Consider the following 20,290-nt stretch of genomic DNA (forward strand, 5'->3'; position numbering starts at 1 on the left):
AACTGGAACTATTACTAAATTCTTATGCAGAAACTAATATTAAAGTCATTGAATTTTGAGAGTTTTGAGGAACTTCAGAGGTCACCTAGTCTAAGCCTCTTAACTGGAGCATGCACAGTAGTGTCGTGTAATGAGTTAGAGAGCTGGTCTAAAAGCCAGGCTGATATGAGCCCAAGTCCCACATCTGACAAATATTAGCTGTGTATCCCTGACTAAGTCTCTTAACCTCTCAGTATTGTGGATAGCAAAATTGAACAGATGCTAGCCTGCATTGGTAGAGGAAGTTTCCACAGTCCATATATTAGTGAGATTAGGCCTAGTCTCTAATCCAATCTACGCTAAGACATCTTTAACAATTAATTAGCTATCCATCTTCTTCTTGATTGTCTCAGCCATTTTATTTAGTAGTGTGCATATTTTGTTTCAGTTAGTATGCTGTAAAGCATGCTTTAGCATGGATATATGAGCATGTGATTTCAATAATTTATTGTTTTCTAGCTGAAATGACACTGTAAAACTCTAACCAAATCAACAAGTAGTTATTTGTAATAAATGCTTTTGTATTTATTTCAAAGAAATACACATGCAAAAAATAAATTTGTAATAATTATTTATGGTAAGTCTAGTAAGAGACACAGAAGAGCTAGAAGATGCCTGCATTTCTAGTTCTTGAATTTATAATGTAGTTGTGGAGACAAACTTTGCATGAATGAACCAACTAGAGAGGTTAATATAAGACAACATATAATCAAATGATAGATTGTGCAGTATTGACCAAGTGCATTAGAGACTGAGAGAAAGGAAAGCTAGTCATGTCCTGAAATTTTATGGAACAGGTGGTGCTATAATAGGGATGGTCAGGAAAGAGCAAAGACAAGGCATGGAGGTAAGGATAAGCATGACTCATGTATGGGACAGTACAAAGATCACCATGATCTGTGATCTGAGGGTTCTTGTTGAAATATAGTGAAAAAGAAAGTTAGTTAAGTCCAGTTTATGACAGAACTGAATTAATTGGATTAATTTGAACTTCATCTAATAGGCAGGACTAGGGTTATGGTCTTCAGTTATTTATTTTTAAAATTTTGTCAAATACAGACACATACTTCTATTGGTTTATAGATATCAGACTAGTACAGCTAGTGAGCTGTGTAATTTTAGTATAAGTTAATATGACTTTATATCAAAAAACAACTAAACATTTCAGAGAAGATAAAAGTAAGAAGAATTCTGAAGCAATAAATTTAGAAGCCTAGAGGGGTACTGTTAATATAGCAATGTTATTGGGGTGGCTAGGTAGCGCAGTGAATAGAGTACTGGCCCTGGTATCAGGAGGATCTGAGTTCAAATCTTGCCTCAGAATCTTGACACATTAGCCATGTGACCTTGGGCAAGTCACTTAACCTCAGTTGCCCTGCCCTCCCCCCTCCAAAAAGCAAAAAAAAAAAAAAAAAGCAATGTTATTGAGGTAAAATAGGTAAAAAAAATTGAAAATATAGTTTTTATTTGTTCTCTTTAAAAGGCGTTTTAAATAAATCACTTATATAGGAGACCATTTTATCACATGATTATTTTGATGCATCTGTAACTGAGAGCCCTTAGGCTTTAAGACAGACTTAAATACCTGTTAACATTTGCTTCCCTCTCCATGTTACATGCTGTCTTCATCATTTCTCATATTACCAAGTATAGAGAAGTCAAAACAATGCATATTGGGCACAACGTAGAAAATTTTGTTTTAAAATTTTATTTTCAAAAAACATAATTAAACTAGACACATAATAAGTTGTCAATAAACATGCATCCATATATGTATATGTTTTTGTATTTAGTGGTGTAATGTTTCTGAGGATTGTATATACATTCATTTACAAATTTGGGTTTTTTTTTCCTCCCTTTATTTTGGATGTTTTTTGCAAAGGAGTTTTATTTTCTTTTTAACAAACCTCTTCACCCATAACTTTGTGGGCATAATTTACTTTTAGATGGGTTAGAAAGCTTTTTTCTATACTGAATATTTACCCAATTATTTAAATTTGTGTTTAAAAACAGAGCAAAGCTGAGATTGGGAGGGAGGGAACCTAAGAGGTAATTTAATCTGACCTAATTTTGCGAATGAGGCTATTGAAGCCCTGAAATTGTTTAAAGACTGGTATTGGTAGTAGGTGGTGGAACTAAGTCAAACTTAGTTCTTTTGTTTCCATATTCAGTGCGCAAAAACCTATGTCATCGCAACATAGTATACCCAAATGAAAAGTTTACATATTGGAAACAAGCATTTGTACTTATCATGTTCCAGGCACTCTGCTAAGTGCTGGAGATGTAAATACAAGCAAAAAGAATAATAATCCTTGCCCTTGAAAAATTTATATTCTTATGTGGGAAAAGAGCACCCAAAAGAGAGCAGAAAAATGGTTCAAGTGGTTATGGGGCATTTTTTTTTTTACAGCTGGAAAGTCTGGAGCAGGTCTGGGGTGGGGGCAGGGGAGAGTCGTGATAGCAAGACAACTTGGGACCCTCCACAAAATGGAGGCTAGGAAGAGCTTACCATTGGGAGCGTGGTGGTAGTCACTATGTAGAGATACTCCACAATGAATAGGCTTCAAACCAGGGCAAGACAGCATCAGGTTCTTGAGGGAAGTTCTAGAATGAAACAGAAATAGAGGCATGGTTTTGAAGTCCAGAAGCTCTTGAGCAGTGCGGGGGAAGGTGAAAGATTGCATATTTTTAAAGAGGTACAATGTAGAAAATTTTGTACAATCTATTTTCAAAAAGCATAATTAAATTCATGATTAATGAAAATTATCTGCAGTATTGCATTTTTCTTCTTGATGTTTTTCATTTCATTTTAAGTTTCTGGAATGCTAGGCGGAATTAATTTTTTAAGACTTTTAGTTCGCTAAATACTTCTCTATTATTAGGAATTCCCTATAGTTCTCAAGTCTCATATAAAAAGAGATTTCAAGATGTCTCTTTGTGGCAACTTTATACCAGTACTATGTCAAAATTAAAAAAAAAACTCTGAGTCTGGTTTCTCATTAAGCATATGCTCTGATCTATAAACTACCCTTTCACTTCATTCAATAAATAATTCTTAATATCTACTATGTGAAAACTGCAGCATTAGATTGTGGGGAATAAAGAGGAAAATACATTTCCTATCCTCATAGAGTTCAGAAGGGGAATAAAGCAAATGTTAATACGATTACCAGAAAGTTCTTATTAATTGCCAAATTGGGAAATGTTATTACCATCGCCAAAAATATATTTATAAATTTCCAAATTGAGCATTGATTAGAGGAAATAGAGGCCATGGAAAGAAGGCTACATAGTTCTGTTCTTTTCTGGGTAGCAGCTTGTTTTTAAGACACAGAATGATGTATTAATAAGAGCACTGGACTAAGAGTATGTAGGTTTTTGTTATTTTAAGTCAGTTTTTACTCTTTGGGTTTCGGTTTTCTAATTTTTAAGGAATTTGGACTGTATGATATTTTTTTTTAAGCAATTGGGGCTAAGTAACTTGCTCAAGGTTACACGGTCAGTTATTTCTTGGTGTGGTGCTAAGTATCAGAGCCAGATTCGATCCCCAGGTCATCCCAACACTGGGGCTGGTGCTCTTACTCACTGAGCCACCTGGCCGCCCCGACTGTATGATTTCTAAGGTGCTTCTTAGCTCTAAAATGCTTTAGTTGTTTCCATTCATCAACAAACATTTATTAAGTGTCTATTGTGTGTAGGCTGTTTTGGTAGGCTTATTTGGAAAAGTTATGCCGCCTAATGGAACTTTTAAATTGTTAGGGAGATAAGCTTCAAACACAGATAACTATAATATACAGTATTATATATGTTTATTAGAGAGTTGTTAAAGTGCTGCTTGAGCTCTAAGAGAGAAGATGCTGTGTGAAATCTATAGAAAAAAAGAGATTCATGGAGGAGGTAGTATTTGATTTGGGCTTTAAAAATGAAAATGGGTAGAGAAGATGTTTCAGGCTTAGGGACTAGTGTGAGCGAAGGCTCAGAACCGGCAGGGGCATAGTACTTTTGGGTTGGCACTGAGGGGAGGAGAGGGTAGAGCAGTTGAGATCTCCTGGAGTATAATGTATATTGAGAAGAGTAGCATGAGAAAAGGCTGAAATAATAGGGTGGTTCTGGTCTGAAGTAGGACTTTTAATGCCAGGCAAAGGAGTGTGTATTTTTCTACAGTTCTTTAAACTTTACTAGCTCTCTTTTGGCTCCCAGTTAGTGAAATGACCAGATTAATCTAACAGCAGGTTTTTGGTTTTTAAATTTTTTTGGTGGTGGTGGTGGTGGCAGGGCAGATGAAGGAGAAAATGGAGATGTGAAAACCTGTTGGGGAGAGTATTACAGTTGTCTAGGTGATATTGAAGGGAGGGAGTAGATGTCAAAGATGTCAGAGGTAGAATCCACAGGACCTGGTCTTGATGGATTTAGGAATGAGAGGTGAGGACAAAGGAAAAGCTACAGAAGATCTTGAAGTTTTGTACATGGGAGATCAGGTGAATTGGAGCTATGGAAAAATTAATGGCAAAAGGTAGACCATGTTTGAAGTGTGGGGAATAATAATTCAGTTTTAGACATGTTGAGTGTCAAGTGATGGTAGAATACTAAGTAAAAATGTCTTAATAGGACGCATAATAGGAATCTGAGTCAGGACAGACTGCAGATGTAGATTTGTAATTGTCTACATGGAGGTAGTAGTTGAAACCATGGGGGTGAATGAGATTTCTAAAGTAGAGAATTGTAGAGGGACAATTGGGGAAATATCTACCTTTAATAGATTGGAATGAGGATGAAGAGAAGAGCAGTTGTAGATAAAGGACCAGAATCAGGAGAGCTCAGGGATTTTGAAGTCAAGAGAGGAAAGAATATCCAGTAAAAAAAAAGGGTAGTCAGCACTTCCAAAAATTATGTTGGTCAAGAAAGATGTGCTCTAAAAAAAAAAAAGATAATTGAATTTGGTGATTGGAAGGTAATTGATCTTTGGAAGAAAAGTTTTAGGGAGTTGTGTCTGGGCCAATGCCAGATTGCAAGAATTGAAGGTGACCATTCCCTTTGTCAAGGTGAACCCCTCTACGTGTCCAGGTACTCCCATTCCATTCCATCTTCTTCATTAGATTAGATCACTTCTTCTGTCATCTCCACCTCTCACTAATCTTTATTCTTTCCATATTTAGCGACTGCTTCCCTACTGCCTGCTAACAAGTCTGTGCCTTGTCTACTTCTCTCAGTTGATCCATCAATCTCACTAGTCATTGTCTTATATCTCTCTTCTCTTTCTTGGCTAGATACTTGATAAGGCTGTGTAAAATAAGTGACTTCATTTCCTTTCCTCTTATTCTCTTTAACTATTTGCTGGCTTCAGACATCATCCAACTGAAGCTACTCCCTCCAAAGTCACCAGTGATTTCTTAATGGCCAAATCTAAGGACATTTTCTTAATCCTTATCCTTCTTGGCTTCTCTGGAGCCTTTGACACTGTCAGTCAACCCCATCTCTTTGTTATTCTCTTCTCTAGGTTTTTGTGACTTTGCCCTTTGTTGGTTTTTCTCCTACCTTTGTTTCTTCCTAGTCTCCTTTGCTGGATCTTGCACCCACTGTGAATGTTTCCTAAGGCTCTGTTCTGGATCTCTTCTCCCTCTATAGTATTTTGCTTGGTGATCTTATCAACTGCCATGGATTCAATTATCATCTCTATGGAGATGATTCTCAGATCGATTTATTCAGAGCTAACCTTATTCCTGACCTCCAGTTTCACACCTCCAGCTGTCTGTTGTAAATCATGAGATGATTTTCTTGTAGACATCTTAAACCCAACTTATCTAATACTGAACTCATCATCTTTTACTCTCCCTCCTCCACTCTTAACTTTTTCTTATTCTTACCTTATTACTTTCAAGGGTACCACCATCCTCAATCACCCAGGATTGCAAATGAGGTATTATCCTCAGCTCTTCATTCTCTCTCATTGCCTCCCCAGACCCTGGTCATATCCAATTAGTTATCAAGTCCTTTAGGTTGTACCTTCATGATGTCTTTCATATATGCCCCCTTTTCTCCTCTTACACTCCCACCATCTTGATGCAGGCCCTAATCATCTCACACTTGGATTATTGCAGTAGCCTTTTGGTTGATCTGCCTGTGTCAGGTCTCTCTCTCTAGACCATCCTCCTCTTAGTCCATATCTGGCTGTGTTACTGCACTATTCAGTCAGTTTTAATGATTCTCTGTTTGCTCCAAGATAAGTAGAAAACTGTCTTTGAAAGCCCCTTACTAGTTGGCTCCGTCCTGCCTTTCCAGTCTTCTTATACCTCCTTGCTTTTCCTTGAACACATACCCATCATTCTGACTCCCAAATGGACATTTTCCCTGACTCTTGCTCTTGCCTAGAACTCTTGTCCTCATCTCCATTCCTTGGTTTTCATGGAAGCCTTCAAGTCTCAGCTAAAGGTCTACCCTCTGCAATAAGTCTTTCTGAGTTTTCATTTAGTACCTTCCCTTTGAGACCATCCCCAGTTTATCCTGTATATGTCTTCTTTATACATAGTTGTTTGCATATTAAGTAAGATCTGTTTTTTGCCTTTTTGATATTTTTATATATTCATATATGTATATATATATACATATGAAGGTATTAATACATTTAATTTTATGTTCCCACCTGGCACTTAGCAAGTAGTAGGAGTTATAGTAGAGTGAGTAATACTTATTGACTTGAGTTAAGAGGGCTGAGTAGTGAGGAAGTTTTGGCATTATGCATAAATGGCTTTTCTAAGAAGTGTAGAGGTAAAAGGAAGAGAGAGATGAGAAATTAGTTGGTTCTGATAAAAGTGTCAAATAAAAAGGCAAGCTTTTTTTTTTTAAAGGATTGTAAAGCTATGAGCATGTTTTTTAGTCAGGTAGAAAAAAAGCCATGGAAGCAGAAAAGATCGAAGAGGCCAGAAGGAGAGGAGAGGACTAGTATAAAAAGGTCAGGAAGAGAAAGGAAGCAGTGGGATCAAAGGTATAGAGAGATGGATGAGCTTTGGGGGTTTGTTGCTGTTCAGTCATTTTCAGTGGTGTCTGACTCTTTAGGATCCCTTTTGCGGTTTTCTTGGCAAAGATACTGGGAGTGATTTGCCATTTCCTTCTCCAACTCATTTGACAGATGAAGAAACTGAAGCAAACAGGGTTAAATGACTAGCCCAGGCTCACACAGCTAGTAAGTTGCTGAAGCTGGATTTGAACTTGGGTATTTCTGACCCCCAGACCTGGTGTTCTATCCATTGTGCCACCTGGCTGCACTAACTTTAGGATTAGGAGTACCTTTTCTCTAATTCAGAGGAAAAGAGTGGAAAGTAGCTTCAGGGTAGCCACATCATCTTCTTTAGTAGGACTGGGATACAATTTGTAATTAAAAGAGAGTGGCAAAAAAAATCTGCATATCATGGTGGAAAGGACATTCATCTGAGAATCTGGAAGACCTGGTCTTAAGTGTCAACTCAGACAACACTTGCTTTATAAACGTGGGCAAAGTCATTTAGACAAATGCCTGGGGAACTGAGGAATTAAGAGTATAAGTTAGGGAATTGATCTGCATTGCTAGAGTTTTTTCTGGGAGTTCCTCATACCAACAAAATCACAAGTTTGGACCCAAAACATCCCAGCAAAGCATATTAGTAACTTGGCATAATAGTAAATATTCTGAAATACTTAGAATCTATTTGGGTGTTTTTTTTTTTTCTTTTAAGACTTTCTGGGGGCAGCTAGGTGGCACAGTAGATAGAGCCACCAGTCCTGGAGTCAGGAGGACCTGAGTTCAAATTTGACATCAGACATTTATTAGCTCTGTGACCCTGGGCAAGTAATTTAACCCTGATTACCTCCATGGGGGAAAAGGCTTTCTAAAAGCATACTGCTTTATTCTAGACCTGTCAACTTCTCCATCATACTACTGCTGTATGGATTTTTATAGTCCCAATGGTTATTTTATGGTAAAATTTTTATTTAAAATGCCTTAACAATAATTGGAATTCTGTTTTTTGCTCTATTTACTAATTGTTTGCTATCTTGTCATTTTCTTCTTTCTCCTAAAAAAAATCAATTTTTTAAAAAACAAAAACCAAATAATTTACCGTAATTTAATGTTCACAGTAATAATCCTCTTAAGTAAGGTATGGTTAGAGTGTATGCCAAATGACAATTATATCATTTATATTTTAATTACCAAACATTTAAATTAAAAACAAGTTTTTATCCAGAACATGTTAGTTATTGAGACTAGAGAGGGTTTCATTTTTTTTTTTGTATCTCCAGCATATAGCACAGTGACTTGCACAAAGTAGATGCTTAGTGAATTTTAAAAATTTATTGAATTCTGGTTAATTGGTTTTTCCATTAAATTCAAGAATGAATAATTCATACTTGTTTCTCTTTGAAACAGTATAATGAAAAGCTAACCTCTAGAATAAATACCTGATTTATTTACTGTTATTAATTTTTTTCTCAATATACTTGACTCATTACAATGTTCTCAGGGCTACATAAACCACCTCATTGGACAATTCTTGTAGAATTTCAACTAAATTCCTATAGATGGGTCCTAGGATGAACTCACCGAATACTCTCTAGCGATCAAGTAATGGCCAAAAGTTTCTAGTGTTTATGTTTTGCCATCTATTGTGGAGTTTGTTTCTCAATGAATGTCATTTAAATACTATTTGATATGGAAACTTGATCAATAAGTAGAGATGACAACACTGTTATTTAGCTGAGTTCAGTTAGTTATGTGAAACTTTAGCTCTTACAAAATAACAACTTATAGCTGTGTTTAGTTAATTGCCGATCAGGAAGAAAATTTCCTCTGAAAATTATTTATACTTCTAACCAGTAGCCATTTGTAAATATGTTGATATATGCCATTCGGTTATATTTAAAGACTTTGAGCAGCTAAAAAGACTACTGGTTAATTCCACAGCACCATTATTTAATTATGTAACATGAGCTGGGTGTGTGGTTTATATTATTGATTTTCCTTGTCTCCATTGAGAAAAAAAAAATCCCCACCCATCCCCACCCCATGAAAATTTTTTTTGGTGAAGCCTAAGGGAATGGACTCTGTAACTAATATTTCCTAAGAGTTCCTGAGACCAAAAATGGTGGCCCTTCTCTTCCAGCAGCTGGAATCCAAAAGATCTTGAAACCAGTCCTGAAAGGCTTGCTCCTATGCAAGAAATCCTGATGGCTTTTGAGAGGAAGATAGAGAACTATTCTGGAAAAGTTCAAGTGGTAGTAGAGGTGAGTTACTGACTTGGAGAATGTGTTTAGGGACTATAAAAATTCACTTTCTGTTTTTAATGAAAGATTTTAGAAAATTATATGCAGTTGAGGCAACTGGAAATTTCAGTATACATGTTCTGGAGAGATCCTAACAAGTATTATAATGGTAGATATAGGCCCTGTGCCTTTATGTTCCTCCTTCCACTCCAACCCCTGTACTTACTTAATCTTTGTAAATGAATGCCGTATTTGTTTTTAGTTTACCTTGAATATTATGTATATTGTTAATAAAATGTATTTTCTTTAAAATTTTTGCTTTGAGTTTTGTTTTGAACAATAAATTCTTTGTTTTATTAAAATGGAAAGTGAACATGTGCAGTAAGGAGGTCAACATACTGAGTTGTTTCATAAATAATATAGTTGATCTCTTTGAAATACCAGTAATTGCATATTGACAATTTGAAAGGATATGAAGACTAAGTATAATTTAAAAGTTTATTAATGAGGCAATAAGAAGTTTTATGGCCTCCAGGTTTTTTTAAAAGAGGTATTTGCATGGACATATGTGTGCTGTAGGACAGCATAACTCAGAGGACAGAATATTGGATCTGGAGGCAGGAAGACTTAAGTTCAAATTTTGCCTTTGATGCTTACTAGATGTATAACTAAATCACTTACTCTCTCTGATGTTCAGGTTCCTTATTCATAAAATAATGATAGTAATACCTACAGTTACTGCCTTATAGGGCTATGAGGCTCAATTAAATGTCTGTAAAGTGTTTTGCAAACTTTAGAGTGCTATGTACATTTATTTTATTTATTATTATGAATATGTTTTGAAGGTAGGATTTCAGTTTTGAACACACTTATGTATCTCTTACATTCTTTTCTCAAACTAATATGTGGTTATTTAAAATCTTACTAAATAGTTGATGTAAATACTTACATTTTTGGCAACTGGTACCTAAAGACCATTGTTGTATGATAAATGCCGAGGAATCTGACTCAAAAAAACTTATTCAGCCTTTTCCTCACCTTTGAAGCAGCTAAAACCCAGGCCCTTCCTCCTAGCCAGTTCTGCTCCTGTATTTATGCTGTCATGGGTCTAGAGCTGAAAGGGACCTTAAATGTCATCTAGTCATTTTTCAGAGGAGAAAATAGACCAAAATACTGTTAATCAACTTGCCCAAGGGTACATAAGCAGTAAGAGTTAGCTAGGAAGCAGACACAAGATTCTCTGCTTCCAAATCTGCCACTTTTTTTATAGACTACTTGTTCTCATAAGAAAGGGCTTAACCCAGTGTGTGGTATGTAGTAGTGCTTAATAAATGCTTGTTGATTAATAAGAAAGAATTTCTCAAATGCTTTTGATGAAAGAATTCTTCTCAAAACTTTACTAAGACTAAAGTCTCAGAATGTTATGCTGAATTTATAAAGAAATCTGTGAAGGGGAGAGGTATTAACATGTAGAGGGAAAGAGAACACAACACAGAAAATAGTTTAGGAACAAAAACCAAACTTTTGCCCTAGGCAAGTGGAAGCTTTCCAGTTAGTGGTGTATTTAATGGTGTATATTGCATGTATCTGTAAATGTACGTGATCCATTTGTTTTTTTTGTTTTGCTTTGTTTTGTTTTTGCTCTTTGGAGGGAAGAAGGTAGGGCAATTGGGTTTAAGTGACTTGCCCAAGGTCACAGCTAGTTTTGTGTTAGGTGTCTGAGGTCAGATTTGAACTCAGGTCTTCCTTACTCCAGGCCCGGAGTTCACTGCTTCACCTAGCCACCCCAATTCATTTATTAAAGTTATATAGAGGGTATATTTAAATTTACTTAAGTAAGTTTGACATGTACTTATTAGAAAATATAGACTTTTAAATTTATTTTTATTAAATTAAACTTGGGTAGTAGTTAAACCTTTTTGAGTGAGTCCCTTGCTACACTTCCTGTATTCCAAATGGCATCTTTTTATCATGATATGATCATTTGCCTATTTTTCTTTTTCTATTTAATTTAAACCACCCACACCCTTGATTTTTATTTTGTTTCAGGAGCATTTGGTTACCATCATTCTTCCTTGCCCATTATTACCATGCTTTTACTTAAGATTTTTATTTCACCAGAAAATATTTTATCTGCTACTGTGTTATCCCCAGCTACAGAAACAACTCCAGTGAAGCAATGACTTGTTCATTTGCTTATTTGAAATTAATATTGCTTCTTATGCTGCAAATTCATTTTGTCTTCTTGTTTTTTCTTGCTGTCTTTTCTGCTTTTCTGAGTTTCCCTCATGTTTACTCTTTATCCCCTTTTAAAAAACTTCTTTAAAAATGCATTTATTCAACTGATTAAAATTTATTTTTATACATTTCAGCTCAGTACTTTGAAGACACTAGGAATCCAATAAGAAAGCAAACAAATTATATTTTCAAGTGATGAAACTGTTAAGATTCTTCAGTTTCCCTGTAAAACATTTCCAGAACTATTTTCAGGATATAGGAGGTTGGAGTTATTAGCTTTAAGAATGGAATTAGAAGACATTTTTAAGCCAGAAATATTTCAAAACATACTATCTTGACCTTTGTTAGCATCATAATATAGGAGGTTATATGAAATTCTGGTTTTGTATAATTTTCTTAGTAAGGATATTTTTCCTTCCCTTCCCTACCCACCTTTCTTTTTGGGTGGGATGGAGTTGAGTCTCTCAAGGCACAGATGATTTGGGATCTGCATTGTAAACCTTAATACATTGTCTTTCCCAAAAGTCATTCCTCTTTCATACCTTCATATTTCTGTCAAGGATACCACAATCCTTCTAGTCACTCAGGTTCAAAATCTTTAATATCTCTCTGTCACTGCAGCATAGGCAATAAATTGCCTAGTCTTTCCATTTCTACCCACCACAACGTCTCTTTCCTTTTTTGTTTTCTCTACTCCCACAATCACTATCCTAGTTGCCTTTATTATTTCTCTCATGGACTAGATGTAGTAGCCTCCTAATTGGGTCTCCCTATGCCCTTTATCTTCTCTCTCTATTTCATTCTTTGAATACCTGCCAAAAAGTGATTTTTCTAAGTACTGATATCATCATATCATTTTTTTCTACTTCCTCTCTAGTTCCCTACTGACTGTAGGATCAAATATAAATGGTATTTTTTCCAGCCCTTCAAAACCTGGTCCATACCTACCTTTTCAGTCTTCTTATACTCAGTTCCCTTTCCTCCATTCTACTGTCAAGCCAAACTGACTCCCTTTGCTGTTCTTTACATCTATACAGACATGAATAGAAAGTTAAAGTATGATTCCATCTGTAAGTACAATTGCAAAAGAAGAGAGAAATTAATTTAAGAGGAAGTTGAAATCAGAAAACTCTTTGTTTGAATATGCACAGAACAACAACTACTGTAAAGCTGTTGTTCATTGTTATAATCTATTGCTAGTTTTTTGTATTATGTATCTAAAAAGGATCTAAGGGCGGCCAGGTAGCACATCGAGTACGAGCACCAGCTCCACTGTCGGGATGACTTGTGGATCGAATATGGGCTCAGATACTTAGCACCCACCCAGAAACACCTGGTCGTGTAACCTTGAGCAAGTTACTTAACCCCAATTGCTTAGGGGTGGCCAGGTGGCTCTGCGAGTAAGAGCACTGACTCCAATGTCGGGATGACCTGGGGTTCAAATTCAGGCTCAGATACTTAGCACCACACCCAGAAATAACTGGCCATGTAACCTTGAGCAAATTACTTAACCCCGATTGCTTTTAAAAAAAATAAAAATGAAAAGGATCTAAAAAATATTCACCTTCTTGATTATTTCCATTGATCACTCAGGATATACACAGGGATTTTCAGAAATGAATGAAGCATATTCAGTCATATAACTTGCAAAAAAAATTACTACTAATGTTTAATGAAGGCAAAAAGTTTTTTTGTACTATTAATAAATTAAAAGTTAAAATATTATTTATTTAATCTTTATCTCATCCTTTAAATTTTTTGTCCATGTTTTATAATGTACATGGTATTTTAGAGTAGTACCTGTACATAATTTATAAACATGTAGTGTATGTGCTCAAAAGTTTTTTGTCATGTGGGTGAGCAATTAAATTTAGAGATCACACTTTAGTGTATCTCAGGCATTCCAGATTATAGATGTCCATGTGATTAAAACTGCTCAGGTTCTCTAGGAAGGGGAGGGGTTCTGCTGAGGTATGTCTTACTGGTTGTTCAATACTGGTGAATTGAGGGATGGGGAACCACTCTGGCTAAGAAATTGGAAGTTTCTAGCCTAGAACCTTCCAGACAGAAAATAGAAGTATGGAATATTCTAGAAAAGGAGCAGGGCAAAAGGGAGAAAGGTTACCAGCTAGAAGAAAGAGACATGACTAGGGAATAGATAGCTTGTTGGCTGTTGGAGAATTTGGCCAGAAAAGCCAGATGTTTTTCTGGACTAGTAAAGTTAATTACAAAATATATTTAGGTTCTATCAGTGTACTTCACACCTGGATTCTTCAGAACTATGGACTCCATGACAGGGGAAAAAAAAAATTGTGCCTCTTTACTTTCTAAAACTCTCCCAAATTGCTAGGAACCTCAGAGGTCATCAGTCCAATCTGTACCAGTTAGGATTCCCCTCTACAATCATATATAATATGATTATATATATATATATGCCATTTATATTTGATCCTACAGTCAGTAGGGAACTAGAGAGGCAGTAGAAAAAAATGACATGATCATATCAGTACTTAGAAAAATCACTTTTTGGCAGGTATTCAAAGAATGAAATGAAAGTAGTCATCCTATCCCTGCTGAATTACCAACATATGCATTATATTTTCCCAAGTCATCTTTTGTACTTTTTGATAGCTCCAATTTAATTAAAAAAAAAAGTTCTTTCTTTGTAGCTTAAAATCTGTCTTTGCGATTTTCACCAAATGATTACTGTTAATAAGCCCAACAGAATGTCTGATCCCTTGTTCAAGTAACAGCTCTTCAAATATTTGAAGACACTATCTTGTGTTCTTCTCACCTTTCCCCTGGCAGATCTTTTCTTTTCCAGCCAGAATATCACCAGTTCCTTTAACTAGACAGCACAGAAGTTAAACATATTGACAAAAACAACCTATTTATATGATACCTTAAAATTTACACAGCATTTTGAAAAAAGGAGTGCCTTCTAACTCATGACTCATCCAGGTGTTCCTTTATAGGGACTATTAACTATTTCTATTAAGTTTTTTTTCCTTTAAAAACTTAGTGTCCTTAGAATATGTTTTTTTTTTTTCAAGGAAATACATTTTCATTTTTTGAGCACCTATCGAAACTCAGCTCCTTTAATTTTTGTTTTGTATTCTCAGGGCTCTGCCTAATGCCTGGCACACATAGTAGGTGCTTAATAAGTAGTTTTATATGAAGATGCCATGAAAGAGTAGCATTTTACTATGACTGTTTCTTAGACTAAAGGAAAATCTCATTTTTTATACTCTTGGCTTTTTGTGACTGTTCACTCAGATATCTCTGTGTCTTTTGGATAAAAACTTTGCATCATATACATCCGTTTCAGTAAGATATCCCATCTCAGAATACTGCTTTTTGAACCATCCTGTTATACAATTTCTAGTTTTGTAAAACTAGCAGATATTCTGCTTGAATATTTTATGTGGTTTCATATTAGTTCATTTAATAAATGACTCTGAAAGTATACTATTGTCTTGGTTTCTTTTATGGAACCTCTAGCTTCAACAAGCATATCTGGAAGAACGTTTTCTTGGGGAGATTAGACTGAACCAAAATAGACCTCAAAAGAGCAATAATTACATGTTAATGAATGGTAATTGGAACTTAATTCTGATGACCAGTGAAGCAGTCAACCCTTTAGAGTCCTATAGTGATGTCCAGCCTACTTAACTAATTGGCATGATTCTTAAAAAGAACTATTGACATTTTTCTTTTTTACATTTTATTCCTGAAAAAGCAAGTGTAACTAGTTTTCATGTGACTTTTCTAACTAGTAGTTTCTGCTGAATATTTGGGGAAAAGATCATCACTGTGGCAATCACCCAAGAGGAATGTATTAAGCACCTCCTGTGGGGATACAAATGCCAAAGGGAGATAGGTCTTGCCCTCAAGGAGCTTAGATTCTGCAACATGACAGTATAAGGTTTTAAGTCCTGTTGAATCACTGAGAACTTGTAAAATGAGACTTGGCTGTTATTTTGGTCATTACCATATTCTCATTTAAAGTACTACGTTTTATTCAGTTATTTCAGAAGACTCTTCTTGACCTTGTTTGGGGCTTTCTTGGCAAAGATACTGGAATGACTTGCCATTCCTTTTCCAGCTCATTTTATGAATGAGGAAAGTGAGGCAAACAGGGTTAAGTGATTTGCCCAAGGTCACACAGCTAGTGTCTGATGTTGGATTTGAACTCGTCTTCCTGATTCCAGGCCCAGTGCTCTATCCACTGTGATACCTTGGTTAATATGGAACTGTAAAACATTCACAAAGGGAGGCCAACATGAATAGTAGAATTTCATTGTTACAAGCTCCATTAGGTTAGTGTATGAAGGTCTTTGGATTTATGATCATTTTACATACTCTTCTTATAAGGATTATGTGGGAGAATCAAGCATATGTAAAATATGTCCTTATAATGGGGGATTTTACCATCTATATTGATGCTCCCCAACCTCCCAGTTCCTCAGTGTCCTAAAATTCCACAATCTCCTCCTTTATTCAAATTCTACAATGAGATAGTTACATCCTGTAACTCATCATTGTTCGCAAGTTCTACTTTTTAATCACAAACTCTGATATTACTCTATCTATAGAGGACTATATAGACTATAACTTCTATCATTCTCTTTACACCTCATCCCTCTACAACCTGTTCTTTGCCCCAGTCTTTTTTTTTTTTTTTGCCTTTTGGAGGGCAATTGGGGTTAAGTAACTTACCCAAGGTTACATGGCTAGTTTTTTTTTTGTGTGGGTGTTAAATGTCTGAGGCTGGAACCGAACTCGGGTCCTCCTGACTCCGGGGCCGGTGCTTTACTCACTGTGCCACCTAGCCACCCTCTTTGCCCTAATCTTGACCTCTGATGCCACTACCTCTCAATACTTTACCAGCCCATTATACCTGTTATGACTTAACTTTCTTCCCCTTCCAGTCTTGACCCTATGCTTAACTAGTTCACCCCCATAGTCTATTTATTCCCTTTTGTCCTATCACTGCTCATCCCTTGCCAGACTTTAGTAGCGGATTATTCGTGTCATCTATCTGCCTGCTCTGCTTCAACTCATTCTCTGTTGATCAGAGCTAAAGGAGATCACATAATGTTGAGTACATTATTTATGTTACCTGACTTCATTGTTCTCACATCAATGAGGCAATCCCTTTATTTTCCTCTGATTCTTCATCTCACTTCCCATAGAAGCTATTCTAAGTACTTTTGGTACTCAAGGCTCCCACATCTCCTTCTTCCTCTTCACAGCTGAGAACTTTAACTTTTTTTCTTCATGAGAATATTGAGGCTGTTTGATGTGAACTTCCCTCTCTTTTTCATTTCCAAACCCCTTGATATCATGCCCCCCTAACTATGGATGTTCCTCAAGGTTCTTCCCAGGGCTCTCTTTTCTTCTCTCTCTTTACTCTTTGTCTTGGAGATTTTGTCATTTCCCATGGGTTAATTATTTGTCTGGAGATTAGTTTTAGTTTAATATAGCTGCTTTTACCCTCCTGAGATTCAGTTGTATTTCTTTTGCCTATTGGACAGTCTCAAAGACATCTCAAACTCCACATGTCGAAACCTCGTTATCTTTCACAAGTCCCTCCATTTTTTGAACTTCTCAATGATACGTGTTTCCTTATAGTTTCCCTATAATTTCACAGCCTTGGATTTCCTTGACTCATGATTTTTCCTCACCCTATATGTCCAGTCACTTGCCAAATAGTGTTATTTCTACATCTCCTGTATGTTTCAAATCTGACACCTCTGTTTACTCACACAGTCTTACATCACACAGTGTGATGAGGGTTCATGCCCTCATCACAGGCTTACTTAGATTGTTATGGGGAAAATCTCTGTAGGAGAGATGGTGTTAGAGTTGAGCTTTGAAGCTAGGAATTGTAAGAGGCAGAGGTGAGAAGAGAGTGTATTTCAGGCATGAGGAACAGCTTCTGCAAAGGCATGGAGATGGGAGATGCATTGAGGATGGCAAGAATGTCTGCTGCTAGTTTAGCTTGACCAAATAGTACATGAAGGTGAGTAATATATAATAAGGCTACAAAGGTGAGTTGGAGTTAGTTTATGAAGGACTTTGAATGCCAAACAGAGGAATTTAGATTTGATCCTACAAGTAGTAGGAAGCTCTGGAGGTTGTTGAGCAAGAGAATAACCCGGTTAGACCTGTACTTTAGGAATATCATTTTGGCACTTTTCAAGTGATCTTTGATTCCTCTCTGAATCATTTATACGTTCATTTAGTTCCACATCCTTGCAGTTTTTCATATGAAATAACTTCTTTCATCTGTACCCTCCTTCCCACTCTGACAGTAACCACCTCAGTTTAGGTAACTTCTCTGTTAAAGTATTTTAAAAGCCCCTAACCTAATCTTGCTCTCATTTCCCCCCCCTCCAGCCCATTCTTTTCACTGCTCCTCAAATGTAGTTTTTCCATTGTACTTTTCTAATTGTGGCACTCCTCCCCTCAGAAACCTTCACAGGTTCTTTTTATTGCCTTGTTTTGAAAGCCCTCTATAATTTTTTTTATTTTATATAATAATAACTCCCCACTGTACATCCTATGTTTCAACCAAAGTAGACTTTATTTGTCATAGCTTATTTTCATGAATGGTGGAGTCGTGTGTGTGTGTGTGGGTGTGGGTGTGTGTGTGGGTGTTTCTTTGCATCCCCAGTGCCTACTACAATATTTTGAATATGAAAGGTGCTTTATATGTGACTGCTACGTAAGTTAATGAAGATACTTTTCTGTACTGCAGAAGAAATAGTAGAACAATTGTTAGATTTAAATAAATCAAAGTTCCCCTTTTTCATGCTATACTTTAAACATGAAGAATTCAGAATTAATAATTAAATGACAGTGACTTCAGTATAATTAATGAAAGATAGTGACTTAGGGGAATGGATGAATTTTCAGTGTCTTTGAAATTTCCAGTGTTTGAATTACACTTTAGCATATGTCTTTGGTTAAAAGATAGGAGCCAAATTTGTTCTCAGAGGCACAAGCATGCTTCTTCTGTAGGAGGAACAGAAATAAGCAAAGTTTTTAGGAATTATATATTCCTCTATTTAAAATTTGGGAAGATTATTCCCTATGGATTAGTTTGCTCTCAGAAACTAGACTAGTATTTCCTATAGCCAGTCCATTACTCTTAACTCAAATCCCTTGCTGCTAGAAACAAGAGACTTGCAGTTTGAAGATAAATGTAAGAAAAAGCTTAGTTTTTGTTCCAAAATAAATGCATGCTTTTTATCAGCCCCTTTTCTCTACAACCAATCTGCTTTTTCTCAGCTTACCAGGGAAATTGTATCTTTAATTTCTAGGAGCATGCCTTTTTTGGTCTTCTAACAATACACTTTCAACAATTATCTACTTTTTTGAGTAACAGAAGTTGTAAAAGAAAAATAAATCCAATGCTTTGCTCATTATGCAACAGGAAATATTTTTATGGGCTCCTACCCTGCATGTAAAATTCAGGATACCTATATTATTTACAATATTTGAAGAGTTTCAATAGATTGCAGAAAGAAGACTAGAAGTCAAGAGACTTGGATTTTATTTCCAGCTCTTCTGCTATGATGCCTCTAGGGCTTAGAGTAGATAAAATGCTGGACTCAGAGTCAGACCTGAGTTCAAATGCTGCCTTGGACATTTACAAGCTGAGTGATCCTGATCAAATTATTAAACTTCTCTTAGTCAAAACTCTATACATTCTACCCTTTTGTAATTTGAGGATAGTAATAGCATCTACCTCACAAGGTGAGTATGAGGATCATATCATATAATGCTATAGTGAAGTTATTAGACCTCACTTTCCTCATTTGTAAGATAAAAAGTGGAGTGGATAATTTCTTAGTTCCTTTCTGGTTAGGAATTGAATGTATTGCTGTATAGAACAGATAATGAAACATATCTTCATCCTTTTGGCAGAGCCGGGGTGGGAGGCTATCAGGGCAGAATGTTTTTTACATTGTTAGATGAAGCCACTCTGTCAGCTTTTAGGAAGTGGGCAGTGATGATTAACTGTTTGTTATTACAGGGGAAGGTTAGTATGGCAGAGGTGGTCAAAAAGCACTAATAATACAAATAAATGTAGTTATTATAGGATCATAGATCCAGAACAGCAGAGGTTATTTAGTCTGCATTCCTCTCCACTTTAAAAATGAGAGAATTGAAGGAGGTTAAATGTCTTGTCCTATCTCACAAAGGTATTAAATATCATAGGATTTGAATTCAAGTCCACAGACTCTAGAGACAGTCATCCGCTGTTCTTTCCAGTGTGCTATTCTAAGGTCCTTCCAGCTCTTAAAAAATTATTGCTGTCAGTTCTCTATGTACTGATAACTTCCCCCCCCCCCCCCCCCAGATGGAGCAGTTAAGATTAGACAATTTGGAATAGGGAACTGGAAAAAAAAACAGGCTAAACTGAAGAAATTTTCCTTCCTAAGCATCAGGTATTATAATTGTATTATAGAATGGTGGAATGTCCTAGAATGTTTGAGAAATTGGAAAAAATAACAATTTAGCTTTTCCTGTTATGATGAGGTCATATAATTTAATATATATTTCCTGCACAAAATAGAGCTTAAATTAATCACCTTTTTGGCTCATTGTTTTGTTGACTATGAACCAAGTGTTTTTCTGTTTGTTTGATTTTTTTGGCAATCACTTCCCCCCCCCCCCCAATTTATTTATTTTTAGCTTTCAACATTCATTTCCACAAGATTTTGAGTTACAAATTTTTTCCCCGTCTCTCCCCTGCCCCCCACCCCAA

At 36.0% G+C, this 20,290-nt stretch overlaps 1 protein-coding gene across 7 annotated transcripts in view; it reads left to right on the forward strand.

Annotated features, from left to right (window-relative positions):
* Positions 1-20,290, forward strand: part of SMAP1 (small ArfGAP 1) — a 242,915-nt gene that overhangs the window by 78,712 nt on the left and 143,913 nt on the right. For 3 of the 7 annotated variants that reach the window (XM_069070734.1, XM_069070727.1, XM_069070731.1), the window contains exon 3: positions 9,174-9,294. The exons of 3 other annotated variants lie outside the window; for them this stretch is intronic. In XM_069070734.1, the coding sequence (XP_068926835.1) occupies positions 9,223-9,294 (72 nt within the window). In that variant the 5' untranslated portion in view covers positions 9,174-9,222. The remainder of the gene's footprint in view (positions 1-9,173; positions 9,295-20,290) is intronic. One more of the 7 variants, XM_069070729.1, reaches the window with a different exon arrangement.

The sequence above is a fragment of the Petaurus breviceps genome, unplaced genomic scaffold (assembly GCF_028583685.1).
Source record: "Petaurus breviceps papuanus isolate PSGF00001 unplaced genomic scaffold, PetGlider_PUasm1.0 90822, whole genome shotgun sequence".
Lineage (NCBI taxonomy): Eukaryota > Metazoa > Chordata > Mammalia > Diprotodontia > Petauridae > Petaurus > Petaurus breviceps.